Genomic DNA, 22462 nt, shown 5'->3' with positions numbered 1-22462 from the left:
AGGTGTGATATCTCCATCAAAATGTTCAAATTTTGCATGTTCTAGCATATTCAAATCCCATCAGCGAACCCTTGAGCCTCCTCTATAATATAACTAACAAATCCTAACTTTTTAATAACTTTCACTGCATGGTCCCTATTGCATTTGGTTTCGAAAAAGATCACCAGATCAAGTTTATATTGGTTTATAACCTCTTTAAATATGCGACAAAAAGCTTTACTAGCCGCACCTCTTATGTTTCATCTTAAAATAATCATAAAGATAGAAGAAAAAAACAAAAAACAAAAAACAGTAAAGAGAAAGAGATCCACAAGACTATATACCACCAAGAAAACAGGTGAGTTTTAGCCTAGGCTTCGTTGAATCAGGCTCCGTATGCGCCTCGTACGGATTCAAGTGATGTCACAAGTTGTTAGTGATGCGTGTTACAATTTTCTTGAAACCTGGAAAATAGTACATATCCCATCAACCAGCTAATTGTTGAAGGGTGACTTCTAGCCTGGGGCTGGCAGAATGAGCCTCCCCATGAGGTTAGTACCGTCTGACATGGTTTCTAGGTTGTTTTGCTTTTTGTTTTATTTTTTTTTCATTAAAAATAATATTTGTATAGAGACCCTAAACAATTTCTTTTTATATAAAGTACCCCTTTTTTGTTCTACAAGTATAAGTGGACCGAATGGACCTCATAAAAACTAGCCCAATATGTTTTTACTGGATACCTAATAATAGAGTCATAGTAAATTTATTGTTTGAGTAAATGAAAACATCAGTCCAAAAAAAATTCCCATTTTCAAAAAATATTAAAATTTCAGCAAATTGAAAGTGATACCCAGAAGCTATTGTTGCAACCATAACTTAGCTTCATGTTCAGAAGTTTTGAAGAGATGCTAAGTGAAAACTGGTAGCAGAATACATTCAAAGGTACATTAAAAACTATAGCCGACTTTTTGAAATGTTTGTCGAAATTGGGGGATGTGGAACCAAGGCGGTTGGGGTTAGGGTCTGAAAAGGAGATGAGTTGTAGGTAGCTATCGGACCAGTGCATTCACAAGTAGAAGAATGTGACGGCGATGAAGAGAGAGCCGATGATCTTCAATGCAAGGGAATTTCTTAGCAGATCCAAGTTCATTTTGGATCCACGAATGTTGGGTATGTCTTAAAATTCCTTATTTTTCTTTTCTTTGTAGTTCATGGAAGATTATTAATTTACTATACTATGACACCTGTGGCTTTGTGATTGTGACAGATCTAATTACAACAGAAGAAGAAGAACAAGAGTGAATTTGAATTTTTGTTTGTGCCTTCCCGACATTGATAATTACATGAACCAGATCTTATTACAACAGAAGAAGAAGAACAAGAGTGAATTTGAATTTTTATTTGTGCCTTGCCGACATTGATAATTACGTGAACTGTGAGGCCACCTCTTCTTCTTGCTTGTATTTTCTCTCACTACTATTGTTAATTTATACAATGGTACACCTAATATTTCGATTATTTCCAATGTAGATCTACCCACAATGAAGCTTACAAATTTGATAAAAATTGTATTCCAGTGTTGATTGCCCTCCGCAGGCTCCATTAATTGTTGTGATGGTAAGATTATTAGATTATTTTAATAAAAATTTTTCATTTATATCATAATAAATATTTATTTAACAATGTATTACAAAGTAGTATGAATATATATGTTTTTCTTAGAACAGAGTTGTTTGACTTTGTAGTGTGTTAACTATTAACTTAGAATCGAAATGCATTGCATTATAAATGTACTAAAAAAAGATAGAGGATCAAAGTTGTAGGGCTAAAGAATTCACATGGCTTGTCTTATCATCCGAGGTAGAATTTCAAAGATGCCAGATAAAATTACATGGTTGGTGACTATATCATTATAGCATGCATGTGAAAAAAAATTAGTATTAAAAGATAAGCATCTCGCTTATAAGATTTTAACTACAAAAAAATAGTCCATTTTATAGGGACATATCTTGAAATGTGAAATTAATAAACAGTTAAGTGCATATTTCAATTTTTAGTATTGAGTTTGGAACATAATTCGTTTGGAGAATTGGAGTTGCATTTCAATCCTGCTGGAGCAACTTTTGTTAGATACTAAGAATATATTTTAAAACCCAATGGAAGATTGTTAATCCTGTCTTAAAATTCCTTATTTTTCTTTTCTTTGTAGCTCTTGGAAGATTATTAATTTATTATACTATGACACTTGTGGTTTTGTGATTATGGCAGATCTTATTACAACAGAAGAAGAAGAAGAACAAGAGTGAATTCGAATTTTTGTTTGTGCCTTGCCGACATTGATAATGACATGAACCGTGAGGCCACTTCTTCTTCTTGCTTGTATTTTCCCTCACCCCTATTATTGATTCATACAATTGTACACCTAATATTTTGATTATTTCCAATGTAGATCTACAACAATGAAGCTTACAAATTTGATAAAAATTGTATTCCAGTATTGATTGCCCTCTGCAGGCTCCATTAATTGTTGTGATGGTAAGATTATAAGATTTTAGCGAAAATTAGTAATAAAGTGAAGCAAATAACATGATATTCAATTTCAATGCCGTTCTGTCTGTGTTTGCTATTGCGTTGGGGGGGGGGGTGAAGTGCAATACACCATTATTTATTGAATGCATAAATCATCATTCATGATTCATAGATTTTTAAAGCAACACGGCCTTGGATCTATTCCTGTCACGGTTTTTTCATGAGAAATAAAAAATTGATGTGCACAAAATTAAACAAGGGTAAATTTATTAAAAATTTGTATGCGGTAAATCATTTAAGTCCAGGAAAGATTTAGGAGATTTGACGTAGATTTAGTGTGTTTATTTTTTTTTTGTAGGCCCAAGCAGGGGAGGAAGCCTACTTTAACCATAATGACGTCTCTCTTGAGGGTGAAGCCCTGCCAAGTTATTTACCTGACCATGAAAATGAGTTTTGTGATGATGGAAGTTACTTTTGTGATGCTGAAGAACCTGTAAGCGATGAAGGCAAGAATGTGGATTTTGAAGCTGACGATTTCTTTGATGATAACTTCTATGAGAACTGGGATGGCAGGTCAATTGATCGTATTGCTGACCTTGGTAGTCTTAACTTGAAGTCATTAACGGTGGTGAGATTAAGCTGCTATATTTCCCAGATCTTAATGTCGCCTTCTCTTTCTACAATTTTTATGCCAAAATGAACGAGTTTTCTGCAAGGAGGAGCAAGTTGAGGCGCAATGTTAACGGTGATGTCACACAACAGTCATTTGTCTGCTTTAGACAGGGATTTAGAGAGTTAAAATCCTATGACGAGAGCAGTCAACGTAAACGTGAGCCAAAATCAGAGACTAGATGTGGATGCCAGGCTGAGATGCGTGTTCATGTCCACATAGATACTGGGAGATGGATCGTAACATATTTCCAAGAAGTTCATAACCATGAGATGCTTGCTAATGAATTGACCTTCATGCTTTCGGGACACAGGAAGATGAATGCCGGTGCAATCGACCAAATGAACATGATGTTGAAAGTCGGGATAAAGACTCCTCAGATTTATGCATCCTTTGTCAACACAGCAGGGAGCTTCCATAATGTTCCATTTTTAAAGAGAGACATGTATAACCAAATAGACAAGCAACGAAGGCTCTTAGGCGGGGATGCCATGGCTTGCTTAAAGTTCTTACAATCAACGGCTAAAGACGATTCTGGAATGTTTGTTCGATACTTGGCTGACAATGAGGGTCGTTTGGTGCGTTTTTTTTTGGTCTGACAAGTGTAGTCAATTGGATTATCATATCTTTGGAGATGTGTTGGAGTTTTATGCGACATATCGGAAAAATAAATATATGTGTCCTCTAGTTGTGTTTTCTGGTGTAAATCATCATAATCAAACCATTGTGTTTGTCGCTGCTCTTATCTCAAATGAGAATGAGGATACTTATACCTGGTTACTACAACAATTCTTGGAGTGTATGAATGGAAAAGCTCCTCAATGTGTTATCACGGATGGTCACGGAGCCATGAAGAAGGCCATTGAATCAGTGTTTCCTGGTGCCTACCACCGGCTCTGTGCATGGCACTTAATTAGGAATGCAACAGCCAACCTTGGGAACCCAACCTTCACGTCTGAGTTTAAAAGATGCATGTTTTTCGATTATGAGATATCAGAGTTCCAAAACCGGTGGGAGATGATGGTTTCAAAACTTGGCCTCGAGGATAATCAATGGGTGTGTGACCTTTATGCTAGGAGGAAAATGTGGGCTACAGCACACATTCGTGGGCATTTTTTTGGGGGTTTCAGGACGACATCTAGATGTGAGGGGCTGCATTCAATTCTTGGAAAATTTGTTCACTCGCGGCACAATTTGAGAGATTTCGTTGAGCAATTTTTTCGTTGTATATCACAAATGAGGTCGAGGGAATGCCAAACTGACCTGGAATCTATGGTAGGCGATCTGGTACTACAAAGTCCACTCCATGCACTAGAGAGATCAACTGCAAATATACTCACAAGAGAAATATTCTTCCTATTCCGGCCGATGTTGACAAAGGCGTGCAGTTTGAAGGTCCGATCATGCACACTCACACCAACATGTGAGATTTATACCCTTTCACGGTGGGGCAATTCATGGAAGGAGTGGCAGGTATCTCACTACCCTAGTTCTTCTATTTTTAAGTGCTCTTACATGAGGATGGAATCTCTCGGTATACCTTGTGATCATGTCGTTGCAGTACTTGTACATTTAGACTTCACCGAAATTCCAAACAGTCTCTTCTTGGCAAGGTGGTCAAAGAATGCTAGGTCTAGAGTGAGGGCATTCATGGATAAGGGACCCTTTTGTTGGGATTCCATGGTGACTTGTTGAAATCGGATGTTGAACGATCTATGTAGAGAGATGTGTGTGCTTGCTTGTAAGAAAGTTGAACAATTTGTAGATGTCACTGGCAAGATCAAGAACGAAATCATTTGTCTAAAGCAGCTAAGAGAGTCACCTGAGTCGGCCACAATGCAGAATGTAGAGTCCACCACTCTTGAAGGATGTGTGAGGGATCCACAAATGGTCTGTCGTACTAGGCGACATAGAAAGGGGTCGTTGAACTATCCCCCACTAAGAGGCCTTAAATGGTGTGGACTTTATCGACAGGTGGGCCATAATCGCCTATCATGCAACTTAGGCCTCATGGCGCTGACCATGCTATCGAAGAAGACTACACTGACCAATCTATCGAGGAACCTAAGCTGGGAACCGACTTCATCCCTACAAACTGAATCCATATTTGTGAAGATGGTGCTTGTTATGTGTTGTTTTTCCTTTTTTTTTGTTGGTTGCACCTGATGGTTTGTGGTGTGACCATATGTGCATCTGCTATATTTATTTTCATCCTTCTACCATTTTGATATCCCTGATTATGTGTGCATGTGTCCTGCTATTTCTGAACTTTTGATATGATAGTGTGGAGACTGAATGGAAAACGGTTTGTGTTAGTTAACTGATTCTGAACTTATGCTGATTTTAATCTCATTGCACGAAAGTTTTACTTTGCAAAGAGGTAGACCGCTGCAACTATCTCTATTCAGAAATACACCGTATGTGTGTAGTTGTTACTCAGGCATGATGGTATCTGCCGTATTATTTTATTGAACACTTAACTTCAATATCACAGGCATATTGGAGGATGGCCAAGGTTAGCTCAACTTTCCGACAACGTCAAGCTTCAATTGTGGCAATACAATGCCTTAGGCAGCGTAAACAAGCTAAAGGAGAGCTTCAGAGACGTATCCAAGTGATTTCCTTTATTAGTGCAGTTAAAAAGGCTGATATATTTGGTTTTTGGGGGTTCTACGATTTTACCTAGAAATTGTGACTGGAGGTCATTTCGTGCACTATTTCCGGTTACCTACCCCTCTTTGTTTACATGCATGATTACTCTGTTATGTGAAAATTTGTAGTTAACCTCCTATCATTTAATTATGTGGCATATCTACCTGTTGACAACATTCCAAATTGTGTTATCCCCATTTTTTTCGTCCTTTTCTCTGGTTTGTAATCTTTTTTTTATTATTTGAATTCAAGGTTTCATGTATCCAAATTATCATGATTTTATTCTACACTCATATGCAGGCTTTGAATGAAGAGTCTAAGCAAATGGAGATTTTCAAACTTCAAAAGATTTTAGAAGCCTTGAAAATCTTCAATTAGATGCAGCTAAATTGGCAACAATTAACGATTGCAATAAGAATGCCGTTCTGCAAAATCAGCATTCGAATTCTTTACTTCTTAGGCTTTTATGATTATTTCCATTTACTAGGTAGAATTCTTGTGAAGTATGTGAATGCAAGATGAGCTGCTGTCATACTGAATAAAATTGTATATGTTGAACTCATGTAGATTAATTTGATCCTAAACTAGTATCTTACTCCTATTAATGTTAATGGATACAATTAGGGTATAGTGTGGTGTCAAGGGTTATTTAATTTTCCTTATATGGTGAAGGATCTTCACTGCTAATAATAATAATAATAATAATAATGATGATGATGATGATGATGATGATGATGATGATGATAATATTATTATCAAAAATGAGTTAAACCTATGTAGCTGACAATTGACTTAATGCATCATAATTCATAGGGATAAACGACTATAGAGTACTTAACATACGATTCATACTGGTTGTAAATAGCTATAAACATAGCCTCCAAATTCAACAAAACGATGACAACAAACATAGTCTTCAAAGCCAAATAAAGAATGACGATACTACTTAACATACAATAATACTCGCATTAAGCCTTCCAGTTGCATAAACTCAAACTGTTGATTCATTCTTCTTCATCCATTCCGTACTCTCATTAAAAGGAGACATCAAGAGGCCTAGCACAGTATGCATTCTGACCATGCTGTCATTCATCTAAAGATAAACATGAACATATATTAATTTACCATAATAGCAACATTGTGTGGTGTTTCTGTCAAAAGGTCACGTCTTATACCTGGGGATGAAGATTGTGCTGGAAAGCACCTCCCATTGCCATCCAATTCAGTACCCAAATCTCAGAGGCTGCACTGTTTATTCCAATAAGGTAACAACATTTTAGCTCAAAATATTTAACTAGGTTTCAAAAAAAGCGTTCCAGCAAATAAATTGACAAGCCTGAAATGTTTAAAAAGATACCGAGTTTGAAATGATGGTAATCCGCTAGCATCTGATATCCCAAAGCATATAACTCCTCCAGCAGTCTTCAAGAATTCAAGTGGAAAGTGTGGTGCCGCAATTATACAAGAGACCTCATTCCCCTGTTTGTAGTAGAAGCATTCTTTAGTACAAGTGTGAATTAAATCAGTATCAACTAATTTAATCAAAAGAGTCATTACCACAAATCGAATGACGGCTTTTCTTCTAATGCTCTCTTCTTCGGTCATTGAAGCATCCAAATGGTATAGAATGCGCTCTCTGAATCCAATTACCATCAGATACCAGTGTCTTGTTGGCTCCCTCAAGGGGATATACGCCTGCGAATAACAAAAAACAAGTCATACTTTCAAAAATGACTTAAACTAGATGATGACATTAGACGTGATGTAACTCACATAATTCAAAGTTGATGATCCCTTCATCCATGGGTCCTTATATTTCTGTAAGAGTTGGTGCGTGTCCTTGCCCTCTTGAATGTCAGCCTTGAAATCGACGATCATAATAGTAGGTTAAAAAAGACATACTACGTTTGTAGTTAGAATATATTACTAGGCAAAGATTGCCCCGCAATTATTACTAGAAAGTAAAATGCAGTCACAACACATTGAAGCATACCGCAAAAGACAGAGGTAGACACCAAAACGTTGGTGCATCTTAGAGTTGGTTGGATAAGGTAACTTTCATTGCAAATCCCACAAATATTTTGTCATCCGGAATCTGACCTGGGCGCAGTGTCGTGATGTGGTGTCTCTTGAGGACGCAATCCTCGAACTTGACCAAGTCCTCCCTGGGAGTTTCAGCCATGCAATTTTAATAACCCGAACATGCCATATGAGAGAGTGAAAGTTAACTACTTGGTCTTGCAAGTAGAAATTGCTTAAATTAATAATGCATGGGCAAAAAAATGGCTCACATGGCTTCTCCTTGCGGATTGAATGCGTATGTCGCGACTGAGATCTGCAACTCTGACAGCACCGTGTCTGTTGGCTTCAGCAACGTCTGTGCCTTGCTCTACATAGGCTGATTCATTTTGTTGTGATGAGGAGGGGACATGTTCATTGGGCTACCAAAAAGCTTGACTGTGGATGTTTCCATTGGCTTAGTTCCAATTGGCTCGCTACCGGGAATCCGATGAGAGTTGAAAGCATGCATTTCGCTAAAGGAGGTAGCTCTCGGTGTTGCCATGTTGGTCGGTGTGCCCTCAATAACTTTTCCCCCAATCGTAGATAACCCTAGTCCAGTGGAATTGCTGAATAGCATGGCTGGGCGGCCAAGCAAAGGTTCTCTAGTGCTGTGAGATCCTGTAATTCCTCCATTGAAAGCCCCACCTGGAGTGAAATGGGGTCCTTTGGAGGAAATTAGAGTCTGCTGCTCCCCTTTACACTACACAATGAAGCAACCCATGAGCACCCCTCAGTGGACCCAGAAACAAATTTTTTGTTGGCCCAATAAAATAAACAATTTCAACAACGCATGATTTGCAAATAAAGTAACTGTTCCTTACTGACCGAAACAAAAAAAAAACATTACTTTCTACAAACCTAACTAATCTGTATGGAAAATCAAATTAATAAAAACGATAAAATGAAATTTACTGGACGTAGCCATTGACACTGAGAATAATAAATATTAACAACTTCAAAGTGACTAATACGTTTTCTTGCTTTTTAAAAATAGCTTCATTTAACTATATCTTTTTCTATAAACCTATATATATCTTTTTCTTTGAATGGTAGAACCCTAAACCATATCACTGTACCTTGTTATTCACTTTGCGATAGGAGGCCTTCGCTGGCTTCCAATGTGCAGTGGCAGGTCGTCCGGCAGTTCCACGAATGAGCCATTCATCATCATCCTTTGTTATTTCTATCGGCATATGGATGGTAGTGTTGAAGTCGTCGAAGAGGTTGCTCCTACCATTGTGATGATCGTTCTTCTTTGGAGTCGTCCTCGCCGCAAGGTTTTGAGTCACATCCGACATGTCCCTTTCCATCCTAGACTTCTTTGTCATTCCCGCAACAGGTTTCTCTTGTTGGACTTGTTGGGATATTATTTTTAACGTGTTCTGCTCAATACGAAGCACACTAGAGGATATCAACTCCAACCTCTGATCACTATGTTTTGCAGAGAGTTCACATGACTGGAAGTGGGTTCGGCGAAGAAAAATTTTAAGTCAGTATCCTCGTCTTTGACATAAAAATAATATCATTACCTTAAGCACTCAAAATGATAAAAATCTGCAGTTCGATAGAAGGACAATGTACCTCTAATTTACAGGTAAAAGCTTTAACTGCAACAGAGAGTGCCCTCAGACTTCCTGTTAGCTTACCGTAGAGTGGATCTCCAACCTGCAAGGCATGCAAAAATGATAAACACATGGGTTTTACATAGGACACGGCATGAAGGTGACAAAGGCCACTTACATTCACGGAAGGTTGGGTTAACGTGGCTGCATCGGGTATTTCATGTGCCTCATCGTTCAAGTGACACTCAGTATCTGGGTTGGGGGAGTCGTCTACGTCCATGGTGGCTTTGGCTTGGGGTGAGGCATCCATAATGGTTGGCCGAACTCAACTCAGTACGTGAAAAATACTATGATCAATATGTTTGCAACGCTGGGAATCTTCATTCTATTAATAAAATATGAAGGTCTAATACAAACAAAAATTTTATGTTTGAACGCCATTGTGTCTTCCCATAAGAGACAGAATGCCATTGCCAAACTTAGGTTACATCTGCCTTACAATAGGAGAAAAACTCTTAAACACATATTTCTCTTACTGTGATTGTGAATATGATATCGTGACATGAGCTCAGTCAACCTTGTACATCGAAAAAGGCAACTTAGAAGGGAAGGATAACACCGTCATTTAAGCTACTCAGTAAATTTTAAATTGGAGACAAACTCTATGTAGAACTATATTTGGTTTCTAACAAATAGTTCATTTTGAACTAGATCGTTAGTGATATGATTAACGGATCTTTAAAACACATGGTCATTCCTATCTTTTATATTTTTATGAAATTCTTAAATCTCCTACAAAATTTTCACAATTTTTTAATTTTTTTTAAAATTATTTACAAATTATTATCATTTTTAAAATTTTTTGTAATTCATTTTGAAACGAATACAACTAAAATTGGAACACAAATTTTAAGTTAAACTTTTTTAAATCGGGTTAAAAAACTTTTTTGTAGGTTTTTTTGTAATTATTGTAAATAATGCTATAAATTTTAAAACTATTTTAAAAGATGTTATGAGTACTATAAAAATTTATAATGTACTCATTATCGAACCTATTACATAATAAAATTTTTTATACTTTATAAATGGGAATATTTTTTGTTTTACGACATTCGTGTAACATGAAATGCCATTTCATTATCTGATTAATTCATACATAGATAAAAAAAATTTCATGGTAACTGGTTTAGGGAATTATTCTTCACATTGTGATTGAGGTTTAGGTTATCTTAGATAATTAGGGTTCAGGGTTAACAATTTATTTTATTAATTTAAATATATACATTTTTTGTTCATGGTACATGCTTAAGGGTTTAGGGTTTTATATTGTCGTTAAGACTTGGATTGGGTTTAAAGTTTTCCAATCTCACTAAGAATTAGGTTATTACATTTTCATTCATGATTAGGATTTAGGTTAACACTTTTGTTTATTAATTTATACATATAAAAAAAATTCAACTACTTTTTATTTTAATCTAAATATAGTGATTTTTATAATAAATATTATCAATTTAAGGTAACCATTGTGACTTTTACAATCAAACAGCAATATAATTATTTTTTTTTAACATTTAATCTAACTATAGTTATTTTTATATAATGTCATAATTTTTAATTTTTTTTTAATTTATTTTGTAGTGAGTACAACTAAAATTGTAATAAAAAGCTTAAATTTAGACATTTTTATAAGGTTTTACTATTTTTTATTATAAGCATTTTTTCCATAATTATTGTCAATAATTCTATAAATTTTAAAACTTTTTTACCAAAATTTATAAGTACTAAAAAAATTTGTAACGTATTCATTACTTAATCTATTACATAATAGAAATTTTTAAATCTTATAAAAATGCAATTTTTATAATCAATATTCACATCTAACCTAACCATAGTAACTTTTGCAATGTAACAAAAAATTAATTACTTTAATTAATCACAATTTGTCCCCTGCCTTCTTATGAGCCAGGAATAAAAATACTGTTTACTAACAATTAAAAGGTTTAACAGAAAGTGAAACAGAATTAGCTATCAATGGAGATAGACATCAAGTTATATTATCAAAGAATAATTGATTTAGAGGTTTAATAGAAAGGTTTAAGAATGTTGATCAAATAATGCGACAATCACAAGCAGATAGTTTTTTATGCAAGCATAATCTTTAAAAATCTTGCTTTTGTCATTGAAGGGTCGATGTCATTTTCGGCCAGAGTTTCATATAACATTTGTTAGTAGATATAACACTCAGTTTTTTTGAGCAAAAACGATAATAAAAAATTAAATTTCTGAATGGCCCGGTTAGGCTTGTATGCGCTATTTTGTCGTTATCACCCTTGGTCCAATAAATTAAAGATTTACACAATGGGTAATATACACTGGTGGCTGTACCAAAAATCCATAAGTCAACGAGGCAAAAAGAACACTTTTCCATTGTCTCCTCTGGAAGGCTAAAACAAAAGTATCGCATGTTCTCAATTATTATCTTACATCAATAAAAAATGAGGTCATCGGTATCACCATAGTCTCCCTAAATGACGGATCTGTTTTTCTAAATCTGATGTTATACACATGCATAAGGAGTGTCACGAAGAAAATTGGGCATAGGAGATGATAATTCTGTATATATATTGCACTAATCAGCCTATCACTAATCAAGGATAGTTCATTTTGTATTGTGGATTCAATCCAAAAGAAATTAAATTTTGGCAAGCTAGTTAAGTGACGACTATTTAACATTTTTCCTTGTTATCCTAATAACGTTTTAAGCTTAAATATAGCAAATGCACTGATTTTTTTCATAAACGATGAATCTTATTAACAAATAAAGTGAACACACAACACTTTCTCATAGCATAAGTCCGACCCTACCCTCAATGACTAGTTAATCACACATAGCAACACAACACAATGAACATAGCACTTGTGAAGGATAGGCCATACTATGCAGTACGTACCCAATTTACGTTATTATTCTCATGAGCGTATAAGCTACCATGAGACACAAACAAACAACTTTAAAATAAACCCTACATAGACTAAGCTAAACACAATTCTAATGATGCCATTAGAGGGAGATAATGCTTAGATGCCACGACAGTTACTTCCTCGAGATGCCAAGCCTCTGCCACTGCTTAGCCCACATTTTAACTAGGCTTCCAGTGGCATTAAAAGGGCCACCAGCCAGGGAAACAGTGGTCCTGCCTCTTAGAGTTGAATCATCCAGCTACACATTGCGATAAATTTGACAATTAAAAGTAAGTTAAAAACAATTATGCATACTATATTACTAATGGAACAGTTAATAATGGTTTCTATTATAAGAACACCTAAAAACCGTTATGCACACTTAATTACTAATGGAACAGTTATTGATGGAACAGTTAATTATGCTTCACGGTATAATGACAAGGTGTTACCACTCCGCTGATTTCCAACGCATTAAACATTCCTTCTGGGTCCAGCCATGAAATAACCCAAGCTGCCGCACTATAACTGCATACGCTCAAATCGGTGGGGTTTCAGTTAGCATGGTCACATGTGATTGAATAATTTAATTGCAGTTAAACAGTTATAGCTATAACCTTGTGTTGCAGTTTAGGATCCCTTACCCTCGCCTAATTGGACACTCACGAAGGTCTGTTGGTGTAAATGCTCGAAGAGGACCATAATCGGGATATGTCATCAAGTCGTGGAGCCTTTCAACCTGAAAATATACACAAAACACACAATGAGCCGTATAAAATGCGAAAGATGGATGTCCATGATGTCCATTGATTAACAAGCTCGCCTACCATGTTGCGGATTAGACTTTCCCTATCGGCAATCATGTTTGGATCTGGATACGAGTCCAAGTGGTATACTGTTTTATCAGCAAAGTCAACCACGATGCAATACCAATGGAAGAAGATGTCTTCGACGGGGATGAAAATCTGATTCCAGATTCAATTGGATTTTAAAACTTTTTCTAATAAAAATACAATAACAGCATTGTCAAATGTAACAGATAAGAATGTCATTACTTACTCGATTGAGAAATCGACTTGGCTTAACCCAGAATGGCAAATACGTTTCAATAAGTTCATCCACCAACAACCCCTTACTAACATCTTCCTAAAAGAATACTCCTAGCATGAGAATTCAAGGCTACAAACCCAAAATAAACCCCACAGAAGAAAGTAGCAGGGAAGGATCAACTCACAGCGAAACGAGGTGGAAGGCACCAAAAGTATGGATGATTCAAGTGTTGGATGGAGCAAGTGTTACGCATGGCCACCATTTCAACAACTCTTCCATCGATCAGACGTCCAGGAATTAGAGTTTCTATGTGACGCCTAGTGACGCGACATTCACGCATTCTCACCATAGTGTCTCTGTGTTCAGTACATTGTACTTGTTAACAGGCGTACTTACACAATCATACACAAATTAAGAGGAAATTAAAAAAAATCCACATACTCCATCGGATGGCCCTCAAAAAACAAGTAATTAAACAACAGAGTTTCTTCGTGGCTGAAGTCCATGTTGAACGTCACCTTAAACATTGGCTTACAATTTTTCTGCATAAACCAAAGAAAAACATAAACCACAAGCTACATGCGTTAACATGGAGGTAACAACCATGATTCATACAACGAATCAATCTTACACGAGATGCCTTATTGCTTGAACCAACTCTCGACCTCTTAGGAGGTTCTTATCCATAACGTGTTAGCGTTGGTGAATGGAAGAGCATTCTCCCCATAACAGGTGGTGCCGTTACCTGCCCGGCAGGGTTGTCATCATCGGTATCTGCAGCAACTATGACTGGACTACCATCGAGGACCTCATGATCTTGGTTGGGTACATGCAAATTGGAACTGCCCGCCCCACCAGCAGCATTCTCAAACATGCAGTTCAAAACATGATGGTCTTGAACAGAAGAAAAAAGCGCTGATGCAACCTTCGCAGAGACCACGAACTTTTCGGAGTTGAGACGTTGATTCCTACGCGGATGGAGAAAATAAATTAGAATCTACTATTATAACTATAATTCATGAAGTTCTAATGGATACTTTGAGATACATACGTAAACAGCTTAGCTTCTTGAGTGAGGGCAGATCCATGGCATATCCTTGAAGGTTCCATTGCAAAATTTTCAAAAGTCAAAGAAGATCAGCCCTCACTATGCATCAGGGTTCACAACTAGCAAATTTATAGTAAAATTTCATGCACTTCATCACGACAAGTATAGTTAGTGAATAGTGATACGTACTACCCAGTGACAGAATCATGGGGTGGGCCCCTCCCCCATCTCAACATCTCTAGTTCTTTATATATATGATTATTAAATTGTTATCTAATTTTATTTTTTTTATGTTTAACAAACATTATTTTGGTATAAATTTATTTAATTTTATTTTTTCAAATATTCATTTAATGAATACTAATAAATTAATTATAATAAAATTATAATTATTTTATTGGTTCTTGTAATTTTATTAAATTTTTAATAAAATTCATTAGTTTAAAAAGTTATGATTGGATTGTAATTATGTTAAATAAAAATTTGTAATTACACATTTAGTAGTTAGTTTTTTAGCTAAGAATACATAATACTAGAATATTTCATAATGCATTTTACATCAATTACAAAAATAAAATTTTAAAAGATACTTGTATTTTTTAACAAAAAATAACTTAAAAAACTTAATTTATAATATTTATGTAATATAAAAATTCAATCATAAACATTTAATTTATAAAAATTTAATTGAAAAGATTAATAAAATCACAACAACAAACAGAATAATTAAACCACACAAAAAATTTTAACATAAAAAATATTGTTAATTTTTTAAAAAAATTCCGAGTAATTATAAGTTAAAGATTTGATCTCCTCATTTTAAAATTATGCTTACTGTTGCTACTAAAGGGATACGGCCAACAATTTGGGTTTCTGTAAGTACAACAATTCTACACAAAGCTTGTACCATATAAAAAGCTTGAATTACATCAGAGGGTTTTTTTTTTTTGTTCTTACTCCCTATCAATGAAAACGACAAAACTAATAATGAGTACATTTAATGAGAAAACGACATTCTTTCCTTAATGTTCTTAGTATCTTATTTTTAATTTATTTTATAAAACATATGCTGCTTTACTACATTTTCAACGTACTTGTTCACCAATAACACCCATAAGGCCATAACAAAGCAACAAACTAAATTATTGGCCAATTTTAGAGCAAAAAAAAATTACTTATTCCTACCACTATCGGATTCAAATATAAATTCAACTCAAATACTCTCCCTCTATATTTCACTTACCCTGAATCCATGGTCTTTCATCCACATTAAAAAAATAAAGAACACACGGCACTAACATTATAGTCCATATATGTTATCCTAATAGTTATCCTAATAGAACTGGAACAAATTTTATCTTCTAGTCAAGTTGGCCTTATACTGAGATTCTATCCTCAAACCAGCGACTGCCTAACCTCTATTTCCAAAGTAATCTCTATCATGACAATCCCTGCTAAGCATAGCTGAACAAATGGCGACAAAAATTGCTCCTTTAAGGACTCTGACTTCGAACAGAGGTGACTGCAACAAGTGTAAGCAGTACCACAGAAGCCACATACAGAGCACTGGCATTTATTATTACTCATACTAATTACTTTTTTCATAGTAAAATACTAACAAAATATAACCCTACAACTTTGTACTTGGTTAGTCAAAAGTTATTGGCAACAACACATTTTGAAGCAAATTAAAAATCAAGAACAGACAAGTTAAACAAAGTCATGTTAATTAACTAATCCATTGCAACATTAAGCACCAAATACAACATACCTAACAATTAGAAAACATAAACACCTTAACCTCAACCCATTAAGTTAATTATAGAACCCCTGGCAAAACAAAAACAAAAACAACACAATCAAGGACATTGCCAAATACGAAAACATCAAACGCCAAATACAACATACCTAACAATTAGAAAACATAATCACCTTAACCTCAACCCATTAAGTTAATTATAGAACCCCTAAAAAAATCGAAAACAACACACTCAGAGATTTCCCATCAATGTGAGCGCTAACAAGGGCTTCGTAGTTTGCCTTCAGCTTCTCGTAGGCTTCTTCGAGCTGGCAAACCTTTGCCCTAAGTGCATTTTTTGAGTCGCGAAGTAGGTTAACTTTGAAGTAGTTATAATCGCGAATCTCCTTACCGGTGATTTCTAGTACCCGACCAAGCATTTCCAAAGCTGCGTCTTCGCGGGCAGCCTTTTCAACCAAAGAAAAATGACCCTTTGCAACCATAGAAGCTTCAAACGGATTGCCAGGAATTACCACTGTGAATCCATAAAATGGGGGAGATTCTCTTAGAAATCTTTCTTGCTTGAAAAAGCATGGACCAGGAATTTCAAAATCATGGCAAATCTTCACCAGCCATAACTCCATGTTGTTGACTATGGCAAACTCAGGAACAGGGTTTAGTTCCTCTTGAGGAATTACAGGAAGCCCTAAACAAAATCATTTGGTAGTCAACAATTACATTCATGCTACAAAACTATATACCACAACTTTCATGAAACCTTATAAGCACTTACATGAAACCAATCCACGTCGCTGACTACTGCCTGAAGGGAACACACCCTTCCCTCCAGATACTCCCTCGCTCTGTGTTCCAAACATTTCCGCATTTACAGCTTTGTCATCATCAATGGACGCCATTCTCGATTTGAAGTACTGTAGCGTGTGTTCGTAGCTATTGAAACCATGATACTCGGGAAAACTATAATTCGACACCTGCTCGTTCGGCTCTTCCCAACTTGAGTAAACACCCGGACGAGCCCCCTTCGTGACAGCGAAAAATAGATAGCGCTGCATGCGTTCTTCCATCCTAGAGAAATGCTAAAAAAATCACAATGCTCCCCAACCCAAAAATAGATGGCGTTCTTCCTTCGTTATTATTTGAGATAAAGTATCGACTCTTTTGGGAGTCTATTCTTCATTATGTATTTATTTTGGGTTAGTGTTTTTTTTCTTAGGACATAGTCTGGCCCATAAAAAGCAGACCCAAACTGGATCCAGAAACCCTTACACAACCCGAATCCACACCCGCATAAAATGAGATGTAATATGCACTCCTATTCTAGCCTTCTGATAAAATGGATACCTATGGCATCTTAAAATGAGTAAAGTGAAGTTGCAATTAACCTTACTATACAAGGACGCTCAAATAAAAATCCATTCATTCAACTTGAGATTGTATAATATATTGAACTTGAAATACAATGAAATGCAGAGTGCTTAAGTGATTAGTACTGACCTTAAAACTAATAATAGCAATCCCTCTAAACTTGCCACTCTCAGAAAAATACATGCAATCAACTTCAGTTATGGTGCCACATCTCTCAAAATAACTTCGAATATCATCATCCTCGGTAGAGTAATAGGGAAATCCTCCCACATATATCTTTGTTGGATTATCACAACCATCTTGACTGAAAATATCACCCAACAGATAAAGAGGCAAAAATAAATAACTAAATATATAAATAAATAAACAAAATGCAAAATAGTTTCAGCACATAATCACACTCCTACAACAATTTTACTGAAAACAAATCCAACTATTACATTGTTACCGACTAGCCTTCTACAATAAATTTTATTGGTTTAAATTTTTTTAATTTTATTTTTTCAAATAATAATTTTATAAATATTGATAACTTAATTATATTAACATTTAACTCTTTTATCAGTTCTTGTAATTTTATTCAATTTTTAATACAATTCGTAATCATTGGATTTTAATTATGTGAAATAAAAATTTGTAATTACATTTTAATAGTAATTAAAAGTACTCAAAGCTATATTACCTGCTATTAGCATTAGTGTTATTATTACTGTCATTCAACACTGTAGCTTGGCACTTTTCCTTCATGATTCGAACTATTTTGTTCCACTATTTTGATCTTCTTTTTCTTCTTCTACTGTTTTTGTTTCTTTTCCTTGCTTGTTGATTTCTCAGCAACATCGAGAGCTTCAGTTGCCACATCAGCATCGTTCTTTACCTTCCTCTTGTTATTCTTCTTACTGCCCAAACCCTCTGAGCCATTTTTCTTCTTGCTTCCTTCAACTTCATTGGCAACTTCTAGAGAAGCCTCGGCTGTAGGTGTTCCAAAGATCGAAGCTTTCGACGTCTCTCTCTTGGATAATACGGGCTTGTGGGTGCTAGAGTCAAGAGGACCTTTTAGAGAATGAGAAGAAGGAGAATGAGAAGGGGCATTACAAATACGAGAAGAAGGGACATCAAAATTAATGTCTGGATTAGAAGATTGAGAAAAAGAAAGGACATAAAAAAGGACCACCAAAAATAATGGTCCGCATTAAGAGGAGTTATAAAATTTCAAGGCCTGCATTAAAGGCATGCATTAAAAAAGAAAACAAAAAAACAAACAAATAGTTTAGTCCATAAAGCCCAAAAACTGGTATGTATGAATATTTTGAAATTGACATCTCAACCTTTATTATTTATGCATTGCACCATGTGTTGGGGGAGAATAACAATTTCTATACAACACCGAAATTGTCTTTGTTAGGTTATAAAGTAATACAGTAATACACATACCTTTACACGTGTAGCACCCTGACAGTGGACAACAATCCACTCCGTACCAGCCTCATGGAGAGGCTCATTCTGCCAGCCCCAAACTAGAAGTCATCATTGTTGAAGAAGTTTTTGGTGAAATAGTGATTTATTTTCCACATTTGAGTTCACATGTAATTACTGAAAATGTAAAAATGTGAAGTTAAATATAAAAATAATTTTTTGTGGATGGACTTTTTGAAGCAACGTGATTTGGACTGGGACTTATTCTCATTTGTAGGCTAGTAGTTGTTAGCCCATTAGTAGTTGGATAATAATTTTTATTCATCTTTATTCAACTTCTGATCCGTTAAAATTCTAACCCATTTAGAATTTCAAAAAGAATCCATTTACAAGTGAAAAAAAAAAAAGAAAGCCTGAACTAGACAATAACCTCAATCCAAATATATAAATATAAAATATACAAATATAAAATATATAAATCATTTTATCTAAACAAATGAAAACATGACCATTAATTTAATTTTTTACATTTAAATAATAAATATAAGATGTATGAATATATACATTATTTGATCTATTAAGACCAATTATCATGCTTTAAAATTTTTATAATATAAAAAATTATATTAAGTTATTATAGTATAAAAATTTGCTAATCCATAATTTTACAAAAACATGACAATAAATATAAAAAATAAAAATAAAAGATTTTTACTTTTTATATAATAATAAATAATATTAGTTTTTAATTTTTTTTAACGATTCACTATTTTATTGACTAATTATTGATTAGGAATAAAATTAATTTCCTAACAAAAGGGAATAAAATACTCCACTACTATCTCATAAATTAAATTCAATTAATATTATTGTAGCATTAGTTAGTCATTTTAGTGCAAAGCATATTATGCCTAATAAATTTAAATTGGAATACCTTTCGGTTTAACATACCATTAACTATTATCAAACATGTTATATGGTTAAATTGAAAAAAGATGCAACCTTTGTACTTCACCTAAGCACTGCCAATAGATGCGACAACATTATCGTACCATCTTGTCGACAAGGCGCCAGATTCAAAATGTTGTTGCTGCCATATTTGATATTCTGAGATGCTTCTCGATATGTGATAGGATTCAGGTTTAATCTGCTCAGCTTAGTAACGTTGACTGTGTTGGTAATGATCTATTTAAAAGTTACCAGACACCTGCATTTTGCACAATAACGGAATTAATTTAACGATATCTTTCTCCACCTTTGCTGGATTCCAATCGTGGTAACGGCAATGGTCATCTGTGTGATCGTTTCCCTTTTATCACGTTTGCAACACCCGCTCATCCTCATCCTCCTCGGCGACACTGAACCAGCAATCAGTCTTATCGTCATCAAAACTCTTCACTTGCGTGGAACCATCTTCGAAGTTTCTAGCCTCTGAATCTATTGAATACTTAGGTGGTGCCTCCGATGAAGATTCAAACTCTTGAGAGAGGAGCAAGCAGCGCACTCTGATGAAGACAAAGATAACTGGTTTCAGCAACGGCAACGTAATCCCATGACAAGGCCGTCCAATGAAGCCAGATGACTTGCTGGGGGACGATAGCGGCTCTTCCAGAGAAAGGAATTAGCCTCGCAGCGCCGAATCAAGAGGCCATTGATGAATGACGAGTGGCCTTTTTTATTAATCTTATTCTATCACCAATGTCATCACTTTTTTTTACCAAACTGTCCACGCCCATTAAGTGATTTCAGGCCCATATTGGCTCGGTGGTTATGTTTAGAAAATTGTCTTTAAATTTGAGGCAACCTTGTAATATGAATAACTCCAACGGTCAAAACAAAAATACTACTAAAACAGGACACGAATACAGAAACTTGTGTCAGACGGTACAAGGCGCATGCGGAGCCTGATTCAGCGAGGCTCAGGCTAAAACTCACCAAGAAAACAAAGAAACAACTCATTCTTTTTTCCCCATTAGTGTCTTTCGCCCCATTCTTGCTGGTACTAGCTCCTTCCTTTTGGTCTCATTCTTTTTTCCCTTTTTTTCCTCTCTTTTGTTTTTGAACGATCATCCAAGGTCCAAAATTTTTACCTATCTGCTGCACTACTTGTTTTCTTTTGTCTTTTTCTATGTTGACATTTTCTTCTTTCTGAATTTTCTAAGTCAGCTTCATGTTTTTCCTTTCTGTGTCTCCCTGTTGGTTTTCTACCTTTTTCCTGTTACTTTGATCCTTTTGTATATAGTTTTTTTGGTCATGGTCAGCCTTCCCACATGTAAAACAGATTTGATGGAGCTCCTCGTACTTCACTTTAAAACAAACTCCATTAACAATATTTACCCACTAGTGGTTTAGTTAGATCCACTTTTATGCAAAGTCTAACAAATTTTTCTCTATACATAGTTGCTGTGTTAGTATCCACTGTTACCAGCCTTCCTATAATTTCTCCTATTTTTCTTAGAATATTTCTGTCATATAGCTCAATAGATATTTTCGGAAGTCTCACCCATGCTATAGTTTTATCAATAGTGGCCAACACTTGGGTTGAAATTAGATTCCCAACATCTGATAGCAAAATAATGATCATAAATTTTTCAAGGGCCATCTAATAAAGCATAGTCCAAGTCCTCCTGAGAGTAGAATTTAATCAGGTAAAAATCATGTCCTAAATCAATCACGTCAATGGATCTTTTTCCGCTCCACATGCTTTCAAGTTTTCTCTTCATAATGCCATACCCTATATTTCTCTTAACAAGTTTGACTATTAGAGAATTTCCCGATGGTTTCCAGAGTTTTCTGATTGTTGTGTCATTGATGCGCAAGTTATAACTGTGATCTCCTGAGAAGCAGATTCTTCCTTTTCTGTTTCTTCCATGGAGTCATGGCCACAATTTGTTTCTTCTTTCTTAGAGACTTCCACAATTGGCATCTCTTCCCCTTTTGGTTCCTGTGTCCCATCCTCTTCAATCTGCTGATCATTTTCTGGTTCTCTCTTAACGGTGTCTGTAAAGGTTCTTGTTCCCTTCCAAGCTTCTGCACCAACGTCGTTAACGTTTATTTCTCCTGTCATCCATGGTTCTTCTCTTAGAATTCTATCTACCGTTCCTGAGTAGCCTTCACCTGCCTTTCTCATTTTCTTTTTACTTCATTAGAAGAGATCCTGCTCCTGTTCAGATGGCTCTCAAGGAGTTCACACTACAAACGGTCTTTTGTACGAGCGAGGAGCATTTTAAAACGTTCAAGAGTTAGATGTTATATTTTTATTAGGAAGAATTTTCATTTTGAACATGAGGAGTGCTAGGGGCCAGCAAATTTTGTATTTTGTAACCATCAATTGGCCATCCATAGTATTTTTAATGGTGTGAGATTACATCCAATGGTGGGAGATCACTCACTTCTCTTTTGATGGTTAA

At 35.3% G+C, this 22462-nt stretch overlaps 4 protein-coding genes across 5 annotated transcripts; 1 reads left to right on the top strand and 3 right to left on the bottom strand.

Annotated features, from left to right (window-relative positions):
- The first annotated feature begins 227 nt into the window (after window positions 1-227).
- LOC112783736 (protein FAR1-RELATED SEQUENCE 5) lies at window positions 228-6123 on the top strand. Of its 2 annotated transcripts, XM_025826783.3 has the most exons (7): window positions 230-1149; window positions 1247-1414; window positions 1510-1596; window positions 2248-2333; window positions 2429-2514; window positions 2867-4651; window positions 5673-6123. In XM_025826783.3, the coding sequence occupies exons 6-7, from the start codon at window positions 3743-3745 to the stop codon at window positions 5862-5864; spliced, it is 1101 nt and encodes a 366-aa protein (XP_025682568.1). In that variant the 5' UTR covers window positions 230-1149; window positions 1247-1414; window positions 1510-1596; window positions 2248-2333; window positions 2429-2514; window positions 2867-3742; the 3' UTR covers window positions 5865-6123. The 2 variants fall into 2 exon arrangements, with proteins under 2 accessions (XP_025682566.1, XP_025682568.1); XM_025826781.3 differs by lacking the exon at window positions 5673-6123 and having other exon boundaries at window positions 228-1149; window positions 2867-5498.
- Window positions 6124-6617: 494 nt separating this feature from the next.
- On the bottom strand, window positions 6618-8558 carry LOC112786630 (uncharacterized). The gene is made up of 7 exons (XM_025829997.3): window positions 8122-8558; window positions 7824-7995; window positions 7604-7690; window positions 7388-7525; window positions 7188-7309; window positions 7006-7078; window positions 6618-6923 (listed from the first exon to the last, which is right to left on the bottom strand). The coding sequence occupies exons 3-7, from the start codon at window positions 7628-7630 to the stop codon at window positions 6822-6824; spliced, it is 462 nt and encodes a 153-aa protein (XP_025685782.1). The 5' UTR covers window positions 7631-7690; window positions 7824-7995; window positions 8122-8558; the 3' UTR covers window positions 6618-6821.
- Window positions 8559-12263: 3705 nt separating this feature from the next.
- Window positions 12264-14622, bottom strand: LOC112784529 (uncharacterized). Its single transcript, XM_025827768.3, has 9 exons — window positions 14516-14622; window positions 14096-14432; window positions 13906-14006; window positions 13649-13820; window positions 13474-13560; window positions 13242-13379; window positions 13059-13153; window positions 12867-12942; window positions 12264-12673 (listed from the first exon to the last, which is right to left on the bottom strand). Exons 3-9 carry the CDS (start codon window positions 13989-13991, stop codon window positions 12548-12550), a joined length of 780 nt encoding a protein of 259 aa, XP_025683553.2. The 5' UTR covers window positions 13992-14006; window positions 14096-14432; window positions 14516-14622; the 3' UTR covers window positions 12264-12547.
- Window positions 14623-16222: 1600 nt separating this feature from the next.
- On the bottom strand, window positions 16223-18811 carry LOC112785011 (uncharacterized). Its single transcript, XM_025828413.3, has 4 exons — window positions 18319-18811; window positions 17766-17940; window positions 17044-17336; window positions 16223-16956 (listed from the first exon to the last, which is right to left on the bottom strand). Exons 3-4 carry the CDS (start codon window positions 17333-17335, stop codon window positions 16469-16471), a joined length of 780 nt encoding a protein of 259 aa, XP_025684198.1. The 5' UTR covers window position 17336; window positions 17766-17940; window positions 18319-18811; the 3' UTR covers window positions 16223-16468.
- Window positions 18812-22462: the final 3651 nt, after the last annotated feature.

This window comes from Arachis hypogaea, chromosome 20, assembly GCF_003086295.3.
Source record: "Arachis hypogaea cultivar Tifrunner chromosome 20, arahy.Tifrunner.gnm2.J5K5, whole genome shotgun sequence".
NCBI classification, from domain to species: Eukaryota; Viridiplantae; Streptophyta; class Magnoliopsida; order Fabales; family Fabaceae; genus Arachis; species Arachis hypogaea.
Note: the sequence above shows the minus strand (reverse complement) of the source record. Positions and strands in the feature narration are given on the sequence as shown.

Excerpts from the sequence above, each read along its gene's own strand:
- LOC112784529 (XM_025827768.3), bottom strand. The coding sequence starts at position 13,991 with ATGTTTAAGGTGACGTTCAACATGGACTTCAGCCACGAAGAAACTCTG. Across the intron at positions 13,380-13,473 it reads CAAGTCGATTTCTCAATCGA|ATTTTCATCCCCGTCGAAGA; the intron begins GTAAGTAATGAC and ends ATCTGGAATCAG. Across the intron at positions 12,943-13,058 it reads GAGTGTCCAATTAGGCGAGG|TTATAGTGCGGCAGCTTGGG; the intron begins GTAAGGGATCCT and ends GAGCGTATGCAG.
- LOC112786630 (XM_025829997.3), bottom strand. The coding sequence starts at position 7,630 with ATGAAGGGATCATCAACTTTGAATTAT. Across the intron at positions 7,526-7,603 it reads GATCATCAACTTTGAATTAT|GCGTATATCCCCTTGAGGGA; the intron begins GTGAGTTACATC and ends TGTTATTCGCAG. Across the intron at positions 7,310-7,387 it reads AAGCCGTCATTCGATTTGTG|GGGAATGAGGTCTCTTGTAT; the intron begins GTAATGACTCTT and ends TACTACAAACAG.
- LOC112783736 (XM_025826781.3), top strand. The coding sequence starts at position 3,743 with ATGAGGGTCGTTTGGTGCGTTTTTTTTTGGTCTGACAAGTGTAGTCAA.
- LOC112785011 (XM_025828413.3), bottom strand. The coding sequence starts at position 17,335 with ATGGAAGAACGCATGCAGCGCTATCTATTTTTCGCTGTCACGAAGGGG. Across the intron at positions 16,957-17,043 it reads GCGACGTGGATTGGTTTCAT|GGCTTCCTGTAATTCCTCAA; the intron begins GTAAGTGCTTAT and ends GATTTTGTTTAG.